General features: G+C 42.3%; 1 protein-coding gene across 1 annotated transcript in view; it reads left to right on the top strand.

The window, feature by feature from the left end:
• The window catches only part of ptprr (protein tyrosine phosphatase receptor type R), a 50,884-nt gene that overhangs the window by 4,767 nt on the left and 32,589 nt on the right, over nt 1-13,528 (top strand). Inside the window, 1 exon segment of the mRNA XM_053343987.1 lies at nt 4,067-4,419. Coding sequence (XP_053199962.1) covers nt 4,067-4,419 — 353 coding nt within the window.

Raw genomic sequence — 13,528 nt, 5'->3', positions numbered from 1 at the left:
TCAGAGTGTGTGTGGTGTCTTATTAACTCTATAGAGGCAGACAGTCAGAGTGTGTGTGGTGTCTTATTAACTCTATGGAGGCAGACAGTCGGAGTGTGTGTGGTGTCTTATTAACACTATAGAGGCAGACAGTCAGAGTGTGTGTGGTGTCTTATTAACTCTATAGAGGCAGACAGTCGGAGTGTGTGTGGTGTCTTATTAACTCTATAGAGGCAGACAGTCAGAGTGTGTGTGGTGTCTTATTAACTCTATGGAGGCAGACAGTCAGAGTGTGTGTGGTGTCTTATTAACTCTATAGAGGCAGACAGTCAGAGTGTGTGTGGTGTCTTATTAACTCTATAGAGGCAGACAGTCAGAGTGTGTGTGGTGTCATATTAACACTATAGAGGCAGACAGTCGGAGTGTGTGTGGTGTCTCCCCATAGAGTTACCGGGTCAGCCCTCTCCAGCTCCACCTGTGATTGGCTGGCAGCTCCCGTAGAGGCGAGGCAGGGCTGACCCCTCCATCCAGTCAGAGCACGCCTCAGCTCAGCATCATGCATAGCAACCAAGATGCTGTCGTTAGGGAGAAAAGATGTCAGAGAGAAGCTGTGTCAGCTCCCTAGATGCATCTGTGTTTGTCTTACATTAAACTCAGAGCTTATTAAACTGATGCTTCTCATCATCACAGCTGTAGCGTCTAAACACACTTAACCTCCTGAGACCTGAGCTTCTGTTTGTTCTGCTTTTTTAAATTTCTCCTAGATATTTAGGATTATTAGTAAAACCTGATAAGCACAAAAACTATAAGCATCGTCTTTGAACGTGAAGTAATTTTTGAAATAAATAATGTCCTCATATGGAGACACTGGGTTTATTTTACTGTATAACAAAATTAATTCAGCAGTGTATAAAACTCATTATTTCCTTACATTTACGCGAATAAGCAGTGTCGTAGTGTCAAATTTGGACAATATATCAAACTACAAATGTTATTAAGCATAAATAAATGTGTTTCAACTATAAAATGTGATGAAGTTTTGGACCTGGTTAACTTCTCACTGGAGTTCAGCGGTTGATTTACTTTTTGCTCTGATTTTTACACTGTAATGTGCTTTTGCGACCACTAGGTGGCACAAAAACGCATATACGAATGAGGACAATAGGTCAAAGTTTAGCAGTATGAAGTATAAGGTCCAGCAAAACCCAAAATGTAATGTCCACAAGTGAGGACGAAGGGTCGCAGGTTGGAGTTTAAAGGACAAAGTCACACTTCTTCCCAGTTTGATCCCAGTTTGAACTCAAATCATGCACATGAATCACAATTACATATCACTGAATCATTATAGTGAGTGACACACTAAGAATTACATTATGAAAAAATGATGTAAGACTTTTTGATCTTACTTTAATAGTAAAGGAATCATATTAGCTTCAGATCAACTTTTAAATCCATGTTTACACAGAAGGAGGACTGTGGGTTTAGTCCTCCATCACTTCTAGGCTTTACGCCATCAGGATTTTTGGGGCCGATCACCGATCAGTGAGTTTAAATAAACCGATCACCGATCCGATCACGTCTTCTTTGTCCACGCTTTAGTGTTGCACAGATTGCAAATAGCTTGTGTTTTATCTGTCTCATTTACTCTGAAGAAGTCCCAAAACCACCGACATGTTTGTTTGAATCCAACAGCTCATGATTCAAGATTCAAAAAACTTTATTGTCCGGCACATTGTGGCTCAAAACTAGCTGTCAGATTCAAACAAACATGTCGGTGGTGTGGAACTTCTTCGGAGTAAATGAGACAGATAAAACACAAGCCATCTGTATCTATGCAACGGGAGCATCTGCAAAAAGTTTCAACATGACGACATTGATCGGATCGGAGAATTAAGACATTACAGCCGATCTCACTAATTACATAAACTGCTAAATATCGGCCGATCCGATATAGCCGGTCAGATCGGCGTAAAGCCTAATCACTTCCATTGTAAACATTATGAAGGATGTAATGGTCAGTATGAACAGGAGGAATCATTACAGACATAAACACAGCTTCGATGTTCATTTGGATAATCTGACTCTAAGCTCAGTCACAAAGAAGCCTAAAAAACTTCTATTTCTAAAGCAAGAAGTTGTTTTTACATCATAGTTTCTACTTTTAATATTCAGAGTTATATTTCATGATTTCTCTCCCTGTTTATGGAGCTTACTTCTGGCACAGAGACAGCCGAGAAAAACCTGCTTGTCAGACAGGCTGGTAGACAGAAGTCACATATTTCCATTCTGTCTTCCTGTTGGTGTGTTTTTAATTAATAATGAACAGACAGTCGACTGGAGCAGCTGCCTGGATGAACACTCTGTCCAACTAGCACTTCTAGACGTCAGCTCTACATCACAAAACCTCAATCTGATAGCATGAGCTGCACCTGCTGCACCTTCAGCCAGCCAGTCAGAAGGTTTCTTTGTGCTTGTTCCTTTCAGACTGTTGCATTTGGGCCATGCTTTATAACAGAGTTTTTATTCTCTAATGTTGGGCTTACACTGGAAGATTGAGCGAGCTTTTAACCTCAAATTGGCCTCAAATACTCTTAGAATTGGGCGACAGTGTGAGCCAGGTTGGATAGAGTCTGACGTTCAGTTTGATGGAGTTACAACCTCTGATTAATTTACATTTGATGGATTTCTTGTAGGTCAGAGTCGAGCTGGCTGCGTGCGGTCTGAACAGTATTTTACTTGTTGTTGACTGAGGTTGGGCCTTAAGTAGTAAATCAGCAACTAATATTCATAATTGTTTTTCATGACAACGATTAGTCAATTCATCGATTAGTAGATTGACAAAAAAACCAACACTATTATATCGTCTTACAGAAGTAGATATGGTGCCGAGGTCTTTATGATGGGTTCTATCTAGAATACAGATCTACATATGCCTGTATCCGCCAGCATGTTTGAGATTGATGGGAGACTGTTTATGAGCTTCTCTTTGTGACTTCCAGCTTGCAGTTACTGGTGTTTGCTGGAAACGGAGCAGTCTGGGCTCAGATCCAGCAGCTGCTGACTTCTGTTCTGTATATTAGTTAAATGGACGGGTTAATCTCAGGTGCTTCAGCTCTCAGTCTGAACGTCAGCAGCTGTGAATGAGAAGCTCAACGCTGCTGCCACAACCATAAAAAGCAGTTTGCTCTGTTGTTTTTTCTCCTCCCAGGATAAATACAGACTCAGAATGAATTATGTAGTGTTCACATTCATCATGGCTGGGTGAGTTGAGTCGATGTGGGGTGGGGGGGCGGAGACACTGTGACAGCAGAGAGAGAGACAGATGGGATCTCCTGCTCTCATCTCTGTCCCTGCTGTCTCTCTCTGGGAGTCCTGCTGCTGGAGGAGCGCTTATTCAGACATGAGAGGAACGTTGGCATGAAAAGGAAAAGAATAAAACCGTCTTCTGTTCCTCCAGACATTTCAAAGGAAGTCTGAATTGACTTGTTAGCTAAACCTCCCCCTCCGAAAACTGTCAAAATGAACCGTTTCGTCCGTCAGATGTCAGAAATTTGTGAAAAATACTCAATATATATTTTTTCATGGTTCAAGGTGATGTCTTCAGATTTCTTATGAACTATCCAAACCCAAAAAAGAAGAAACTCAACCAGCAAATGTTTTGATTGACAGAAAGTTAATCAGAAACCTCTTTTGATGATTTAATTGTTAAAAAAAACACCAAATATTCATTGGTACAGCTTCTCAAATGTGAGAATTTGAAGCTTTTCTACATGATAGTAAACTGAATATCTTTGGATTTTAGACTGATTGGAAAAAACAAGATATTTGAAGACGTCATGATGAGATTTAATAGGATCTTTTTCTCTATTTTCTGACATTTTATAGACAAAATAATGAGTCAGATGAATCAATAATGAAATTAATCAGTAGTTGCAGCTTTAGATGGATTAAAATATGAAACACACTCACATTTCCACTCATGAAAACATAAAAAAAATCAATATAAGATATAAGATAATGTATCAATGATCAATATAAGAACATAAGATTATTATGACATCACTTCCTGTTTTCTTTCTCTTCTCAGAATCGTCCTCTGGTGATCTTGAGCTGCGTCTCTTCCCTTCACGTCGCTCTACTCGCCTCCCTCAGCCGGACTTGACCCCCCAGTACGATGTGGACGACCCATCAGAGCCCCACGTCCTCCACCACCACCACCACCACCATCATCTTCATCATCTTCATCATCCTGATCATCCTCACCACCGTCCTCATCATCAGCACCCTGCTAAGGTAGCCAAAGTGATGCCAGCTGCACTCTTAAAGTCTCGGTTCCGTCAGGAGGCCAGCGGCCAGCGAACCCTCGACCTGCTGGCTCGGCCGGAGCACGAGGAGCAGCCGGAGCGCGCCGTGGTGTCCGCACGCCATCTGGTTACCGTGGTGAGTAATCTGCTCCCTGACCGGGTGACAAAGGGGACATAAGAAGTAGAGATGTGCACAAGCCCATTTTCTCACAGTCGACTAACTGATTATTCTCTGCATGCCGACATTCTCAAGAGCTAAATAGATCATGCTTCTAAAAAATAACTTTCAATATTCATAAGAAGCAAGCTTTAACTGCACAAGCTATTATTAATTTAAATGATAATCAGCCTTCAATTCTTTACAGAAACACATTAATTAAAACAAAAAGTCTTACAGGCCCTTAAAAATATAACATCATAAACAACGCTGAGCATTTCCTTTACAATCATGTTAGCATTGAGAGACGTTTGTTCCAGATGTTGAAGTACTAGTTTGGTGATTAGCGTCAGGTCCGTCTCCCTCACAGCAGCTTTTTGTCCATGTGAAGCCACCGTAGCTCAACTCTGCTCCACGTAATTCACACCTGACAACATTATCCTTTACTTTCTGGAAGGTTTTAAACCACGCTGGACTTTAGCCATGTTCCCTCCAGTCGGCTAGCTAGCAGGCTAACTTACTGCCAGTCAGCTAGCTAGCAGGCTAACTAACTACCGAGTCAAAGTAGCCGATGGCAGCAGTGGCAGGTTCTACTCCAGCACAAGGTGGAGGTGGTCGAAAAACGTGAAGCTCCTCCTAGTGGCTGAAAGTGAAATGGTGTCATTAGTTTTGGTATTTGTGAAGTAAAGTTGTGATTCAGGGAGGAAGAACAGATTCAGTCATCAGATCCTCCAAGCCCTGTTTATTTAATACAGATGCTACAATGCCTCAACAAAGCAACAACCCCAACCGGTGGAGGCAGATGGCCGCCCACTCTGAGTCTGGTTCTGAGGTTTCTTCCTGTTAAAAGGAAATGTTGGGTCTTTTTAAAGTTAAAACCTGAAGAGTTTGGTTTAGAACCTGCTCTATGTGTAAAGTGCCTTCAGATAACTCTGTTGTGATTTGGCGCTATACAAATAAAGATTGATTGAACGAACACTGTGTGACAGAGTTTTTAAAGTCTGAGACTGTTGCTCTCCTTTCAGACAAAGCTTTCACCTCCACAGTTTGAGTTTTGAGTCAGAGTTCACCAAATACATAAAAACATCTAAAGGCATGTATTAGTTTTGACTCTGGGAAACTGGGAAAACAGTAAAATAATATTATATCTGAACGTTGGGCAGAGCTAGATGAGGTGCTTCTGGCGCTGCAGCCCTGAATGTTTTCTCTAAAGCCCCGAATGCTGATGATCTGATTGGCCTGTTTTTGATGTGATGCGTTTGATTGGTGTCCAAGACAGCGTTTGTTTGTTTTTCTGGCAATATCCGTTAATTACATTTTATAAGCACGAATAAATAATTTACTCAGCAACGGAGGAATGCACAAATATAATTAACTACTTCATTTAAACCATTTAAACCATTTAAACTTTATAAAAGTCAAACTGTGGAAAATACTCCAAAAAGCTCAAGTTATAACATTAAAGTCTAAATAATCTCATGTTTGATGTTAGGCTGCAGGACATTTAGGATGTTTCTGGAAGACGTTGTGAGTGAACGCTGTTAGGATTGTTTGATGAATGAGGGTCACGTCCTTTATCTCAGAGGTCAGAGGTCAGAGCAAACTAACAGGAAGTGAATGATGGATGGATGGATGGATGGATGGATGGATGGATGGATGGATGGATGGATGGGTGACTGGTACATTGCAGACTGGTCTCTATTCACAGCGCTGGAGGAGAGATGCTGCACTCTCTGTTGCTATGGCAACACTGAGAGAGAGAGAGACAGAGAGAGAGAGAGAGAGACCTACACAATGGGTGGTTACATAACATTTAGATAAACAGCAGTGACTTTCAGAGTGACATTGAAGCAGAAAAAGAGAGAAAGGTATGTGATGGTTGAAAATGAGACAAACAGCGAGACAGGAGGAGACAGGAGGAGACAGAGAGAGACAGGAGGAGACAGAGAGAGACAGAGAGAGACAGGAGGAGACGGAGAGAGACTGAACAGCACCCAGGTTCTTAAAGAAGACCTCTCATGGTCTCTACTGGAATATCTTTACATGGTTTCCAGTTTAAAAACTTCTCATTTATCTTGTACTGGTCCTTTAAGTAGCCGCTCAGTTCAACCAAACAGACCTGCTGTAACCTTTAATATAAAACAGTAAACTATATTATTTTCTTAATTAGTCGAGCCATTGTTACATAACATGAGATCAGAGTGTTTCACATTAGCAGACGTGTATTTATAGGAAAGATATAGCAGATAATTAATTAAATCCCACGTCTACACGACTCAGCTGTGAAGTCTCATCGCCAACGCTCCCACAGTCCTCTGCCAACGTAGTCTGAGCTATCGTCGCCACAGATGCATTGTGGGAGTGGAGGTGGTTTTGGGAAAATCTCCAGTGTGAACCAAAAGCAAACGGAGCTCAGTTTTTTCAGTGAGTAGAGTCAGTCAGGAAATCAGGAGACCATCTTCACAGCAGTGGGATATAGGTCACACACACACACACACACACACACACACACACACACACACACACAGGAGGAGTCTGATGAAATATTCATTATAAAACTAAATTTGTACTTCACTAAATAATGAATTCAAAAGCAAAATACTGACATTCAGTTCAACATACAAAGCTTCATAGTTACAATGATGTGTGATGTTGGAGTTTAATGTCAAAATGATCCAATTCCAGCTTCTTAACCCTTAAACAGGCAGGAATGGAGAATGAGGTGTAAAAAAAAAAAAAACGTAATTGAATGTTTGATTTAATAAAGATGCATTCTTGATTTGCCTGGTCATTAATATCCTAGTTTCTAAACTTATTTTATCATTTTTATCAAAGTAAAGACCTACGGCAAGCTTCAATTCTTCCAATTCAAGGCACATACAGGAAGGGAGGGAGGGAGGGAGGGAGGGAGGGAGGAAGGGAAGGAAGGGAGGGAGGGAGGGAGGGAGGGAGGGAGGAAGGAAAGGAGGGAGGGAGGGAGGGAGGGAGGGAGGGAGGGAGAAAGGAAAGGAGGGAGGGAGGGAGGGAGGAAGGAAGGAAGGAAGGAAGGAAGGAAAGGAGAAAAAGAGGAATGTCATAAGGGAGGGAGGGAAGGAAGGAAGGATTGAAGGGAGTAAGGAAGGAAGGAGAGAAGGAAGGAAGGAAGGAAGGAAGGAACAGTCAAAACAGACGGGGTCAATTTGACCTGGGAGGACGACATGAAGGTTAAAGAGTCTGTATCTTCTGGTGCACGTTGCCTGTTTAAGGGTTAAATGTGAATATTTTCTGGTTTCTTTAGTTCTCTTTGACAGTAAACTGAATATCTTTGGCGAGGACGTCGTCTTGGGCTTCAGGAAACAATGATCAAGATTTTTTTACCATTTAGAAAATTTTAATGACTGAACAACTAATCCTCTAATCAATAAAATAATTGACAAATGTGTTAATAAGGAATATATTTATACACACAACCTTGTCATGCTGAGTATAAGTTTCTGTTAGTAGTTTTTTGTTTAAATGCAGTAAACATTAGTGATTACTCCACACTGAAGTTATCTCACATCAGTTCCTCCAAGATTCATCATAGTAACCATAACAACCACTGTCACAACCCTCCATCAGCACCAAGTCATTGTTAATGTTAGATATCAGAGTTTACGAGGTGCACCTGAATGCAACATGAAATGCCAGAGTCACAGATCCAACACACAGATTGGTTCTGGTTGTATTTCCTGCTGTAGTAGTTGGATGTATTGAATAGGAGGAAAATGTTTCCACAGTAAATCATCTATCAGGTGTTTGATGGATTTAACACCTAACCACCATGAACCAATCAGAATATAACAGTTTATTTCTCTCATTCTCTCTCCCGCTGCTCTCTCTCTCCTCACTCCGCTGTGCTCTCTCTCTCTCAGCTTGCTCACGCTATCTCTCTCTCTCTTTTCTTTGGCTGGGAAACAAAATGGCAAGGTGGTTTTAGCCACTTGAAATAATAGGTGAACTGGATCTGATCCATGGCACACTGAGTCCATCTGGTACCACAAGCACAGACACACACTCTTCAGAGAGAAACCAAACCATGCCCCGCCATCGCATCACGCGTAATGATGCATCACAGAAGCCAAAATAGCCCCAAAGGCATAGTCTGAAGAAATGAATGCTGGGAACAGATAAAGCCTGCTGCTGTGAGGAAGCAGAGACGTAGCAGTCCAGCGAGGAGCAGAAGAGGCACAGTATGAGGGGATGAAGGGCTGCAACCAAAACCTGCTGCTGTGAGGAAGCAAAGATGAAGGTTACACATTGTTACAGAGCAGAGTAGAGAGAAAAAACAGTTCTCCATGCATCAACGAGCTGATATCCATCACTCTGATAGGACAGTACGGAGGGAGTCATAGAAAAGAGGCAGATATCCTGCTGATAAAAAAGGAATGAAAGAACAGGGGGAAGACCGAGAAGACACAATGCAAATGTCTTCCACTGTCATTCCTCAGTGCAGAGTTGTGGAGGAAGCACTGTGATGCCCTCGGGGGGAAGCAGCCCAGAGCAGAGAGAGGCCTGTAAAACCGCCTCACATTGTTCTCTGTAATGCACAAACAAATATTGGGGATGGCAGTAAGCAGACCAGTGCATGCACCAGGCAGAAGGGTTGAGACATGGCCTCCTCCTCCTCAGAGTTGTGAGAAGAGGCAAAGAACCACTCCAGAGTTATCGCTCTCCACTTTGAACGAGCTAATGATACCAACTCTATTTGCTGGCGTCACAGGGGTTTAAACAGAACCTGATGCAAAGATTCAAAGAGGATTTAACCAGCATGCATAAAACCAGTGCTAAGACCCACTGAGGATCCAGAGAACGTGACACTGATTGGTGTTTCTGGATGCGGAGGATGAGGAAGCGTTTCAGTAGAGAGTGGATAAACCCTTGTGACAGTGTGAGATAGCAGAAGCAAACGTTTGAATCGTGCTGAAGGCCAAATTCTTGTCCACTAGCAGTTTAGGACTGAGAGCACGTGAGACGGGGGATACAACTCCGTCATGGACCGCTGATGCTTGGAAAGCATTGATGAGTCCGGTTTGAGAGGCGGGGAGCTGGTTGGTCATAGCAGGAAAACAAGGCTAAACGGGATCCTGTCTTATTGGTCTGCTGGTACTGTGAGTGAGGAGTCCATCTATTGCCAGTAGGGAGGTTGAAACAGGGAAATGGACCCTGGGATCGCCTTGGTGCCAACCAAAAGAGTCACGGCTATGCTCGGGCTCGTCTAATAGACAGAAATGAATCTAGGAGCGACCTAAATGATCCATGGATGGAGGGGGAGGAGTTGTCCGACTCTGACCTGTCAAACGGGTCCTGGATATCCAGAACTTCATTAACTCAATATGAGTCCTGTGCATCCATCCATCCATCCATCCATCCTCTGCAGCTTATCCGGGGCCGGGGTCGCAGAGGGTTAGGGTGATCAATGAAACCCAGACATCCTTCTCCCCATCGACGCTCATCAGCTCCTCCTGGTGGATCCCAAAGTGTTCCCAGACCAGGACAGATATGTAATCCCTCCAGCATGTTCTGGGTCTCCTCTAAAGGGAGGCGTCCAGCAGGATCCTAACTGGACCAGGAGCCTACTGACCAGCAGCTCTACTCCAAGCCTTCCACCCAGATGTCTGAACTCCTGACCCTTCCTCTGGAGGGAACTCATTTGGGCTGCTTTTATCTGTGATCTCATTCTTTGGGTCGTTACCCATAGGTGAGGGTTGGGACGTAGACTGGCTGCTAAACTGAGCACTTTGCCCTCGAGGTCTTGTGAAGTTATCTACAACACAGATCTACTGTATAAATGAAGAGGTTCAGCGTTGGAGGCGGCGCCATTCTAGTGAAAGCTGCTCAGTACGAGAACCTTAAATCATCACATTACATTACAACGATTACAGAAAACAGTTTATTTAATTTAATCGACTTATTGTTGCAGCTCTGTTTATTTTTTTTTATTTTTTTAAAGATTTTGTTGGCATAGACGCCTTTATTTAACAGTAGACCGACAGGAAATATGGGAGTGAGAGGGGGGTGTGACATGCAGCAAAGGACCTCCGATCGGGATTCGAACCGGGGTCAGCTGCGTATATGGCATGCGCTGTAACCACTCGACCACCTGCGCGCCCCGCAGCTCTGTTTATTTAATGTTATATATCAGCTTACAGTCACATGCAGTAGGATGTCACAGTGAAGCAGTAACACTACACACACTGAAACTAATGCTTTTATTCTGTGTAAGTGGAAATTTAGATTTTGGGATCCAGATTTTTTTTTACTCGCCCCACTCTGTCTTCTCTCTCTCTCTCTCTCTCTCTCTCTCTCTCTCTCTCTCTCTCTCTCTCTCTCTCTCTCTCTCTCTCTCTCTCTCTCTCTCTCTCTCTCTCTCTCTCTCTCTCTCTCTCTCTCTCTCTCTCTCTCTCTCTCTCTCTCTCCCTTTCTGCTTTTATCAATGAGAAACTGCTGGGAGGCTTAGCGCTGCCTTACATAACACTATTCTGTGTTAATTGACTTCCCGTGTGTGTGTGTGTGGTCACATGACATTGTCCCTGCAGGCGGGTGCTGTGCCATCACATCACTATGGCGACCACGTCACTAATGGATGCAGAGAAAGAGGTTTAGTGACAGAACAGAGCCTGAAAGCACAGAGAGGAAATATATATATATATATATATATATATATATATTTTTTTTTTTTCTTTTTCTTTCTGTAAATAAAGAAATATTTAATAATGTATGTTTCTCCACAATTTTTAAACATAATATTTATATATCTGCAGATTTTACTCACCTATTAATGAAAATCTGTCGAACGTCTTCTCTAATTATGTTTCAAAGATTTAAAAACGGAGATCAATCTTATTTTATATTATTATTTAATCAGTCTATGTTGTAGAAAAAATTTAATTTATTGCGATAAAGTGTCGTCACAGATGAAGAGACAGGAGCTAAAACAGCCTGTTTCAGTCAGAGGCTGAACTGAGCGGCTGCATAAAGGACCAGTAGAAGATAAATAAAATAGAAAATATAGATTTATATCTGTGTGTGTGTGTGTGTGTGTGTGTGTGTGTGTATATATGATATGTACATTATGATGGAAGCTGAGAGAGAGAGAGTCCCAGATGGTATCCAGTCACCTCCCATCTCTGCATCACATCACATGCCTGCAAGACATAACTGTGTGTGTGTGTGTGTGTGTGTGTGTGTGTGTGTGTGTGTGTGTGTGTGTGTGTGTGTGTGTGTGTGTGTGTGTGTGTGTGTGTGTGTGTGTGTGTGTGTGTGTGTGTGTGTGTGTGTGTGTGTGTGTGTGTGGCCTTTGCTCTCCTGTCAGGTTCCTACAACACGTGCAGGCTGTGTAGTGGAATCAGACAGCAGTGGTACAGTAGAGCAACAATATCTCCATCTCTGTTGTGACTGATGATACAATACTGCTTTTCTCTCATTCTGATTTTCTCCTTTTAAAATGATGAACAGGTTTCAGTTTTAACCAGGCGGGGAGTTCCTGTCCTCTGAAAAGAAGCCAATGCGGAAGTAACTTAGAACTGCATTCTATCAAAAGGCCACCAGGGGGCGACCGTCTCTATACAAGTCAATGGAGAATTCACCAACTTCTCACTTGATTTCTAACCTCAGTAAACGTTTTCAAAATGTGTTTATGGTCTCAATCGCTAGTTTAAAGCCTTCTTCAATGCAGTATGATGTTCATTTGGGACATTTTGGCCTCCCTGATTTTATATGTGACGATAAAGCAGGCTACGTGGCTACGTTGTGATTGACAGGTTGATTGACCAATGTCCTTGAGATCCAGCCCTTGCAACCAATTGCAGCCTCCCCGCTCCGCCGTTAATCCCGTCCATACGTCCGTCCATGACTCCGCCTCATGCCCATATAAGTAGAATCCGTGTTTTAATTTTTCCCAGCATGCACCTGAAATTTTCAAGATGGCGCTGCCTAGATTAGAAACTATTGGCTTCCGAGCAGCAGTCCACAAACCAATGGGTGACGTCACGGATGTTACGTCCGTTTCTTCTATACAGTCTATGGTTTTAACAGGTTTAAGTTTTCGGCTCTAAAAATAAAGATGTTTTTACAGAAGATGAGCGTATGAATGAAAGCAGTATTTGTTGAGAGCTGTTCATGTGTGAGTTTGTTTTAGCATTCATCTGCTGAAGGAGGAAACCTTCTCTATGAGCATGATCTGTGACATCACAGCTAGTTTTGAGCAAATCGTGGTCCAGCACAGGTGTGATGTGAGAACTTAAAGCCTCCAGGTCACAAATATTTCACTATTCAGTCTTTAAATGTAACGAGAAACACTGAGCACACATTATTATTCAGACTGGAGTATTTTAAAAACATATTAAAACAGGACTGGAGGACAACTTTAACCGAGCAGGCAGGTTCAGATTTAAATCTGTGTGTCTGTGTCTGTGTCTGTGTCTGTGTGTGTGTGTGTGTGTGTGTGTGTGTGTGTGTGTATTTAAACTATTAAATAATGCATGGCAGCGGTGTGTGTTACGTCTGCAGGGGGGGGGGGGGCAAAGTTTGACGCCACTTCCACAGACAGAAACATGACTCATCAGGACTTTCAATGATTTTGTGTTTTCTTTCTGGACTTTTTGGTTTGTATGTTTTTAAGTGTTTTAATGGTCTGGCACCATCTTACTTATCAGAGCTTGTACAGCCTCACAGTACATCCAGAGCACTTAGGAAAACAAACCAGCTGCTCCTGGCTGTACCTCGGTCCAGACTCTCTACTCGGGGGGACAGAGCCTTCTCAGTGGCGGCCCCCAAGCTGTGGACCAGCCTACCTTTCCACGTTAGAGCTGCACAGCCTGTAGAGCATTTTAAAACACTACTAAAAACATATCTGTTTTCCTTGGCGTTCAGTCCCAGCTAGGCGAGAATCCTTGGCTTCCTACTTTTTATTTTATTTTATTTTATTTTATTTTATTTATTTATTTATTTTTTACTTTTTATTTGTTTTTATTCTAATTTTAGTTTTTAAATTGAGCTCTTACTATTCCTTTATTGTTTTTATTTATTATTATATTGTGTGTGATTATATTGTATTTTAATAACTGTG

This window comes from Scomber japonicus, chromosome 23 (genome assembly GCF_027409825.1).
Source record: "Scomber japonicus isolate fScoJap1 chromosome 23, fScoJap1.pri, whole genome shotgun sequence".
In the NCBI taxonomy this organism is placed as follows: domain Eukaryota; kingdom Metazoa; phylum Chordata; class Actinopteri; order Scombriformes; family Scombridae; genus Scomber; species Scomber japonicus.
The sequence above is the reverse complement of the archived record's forward strand: the minus strand, read 5'-3'. Positions and strand labels throughout refer to the sequence as shown.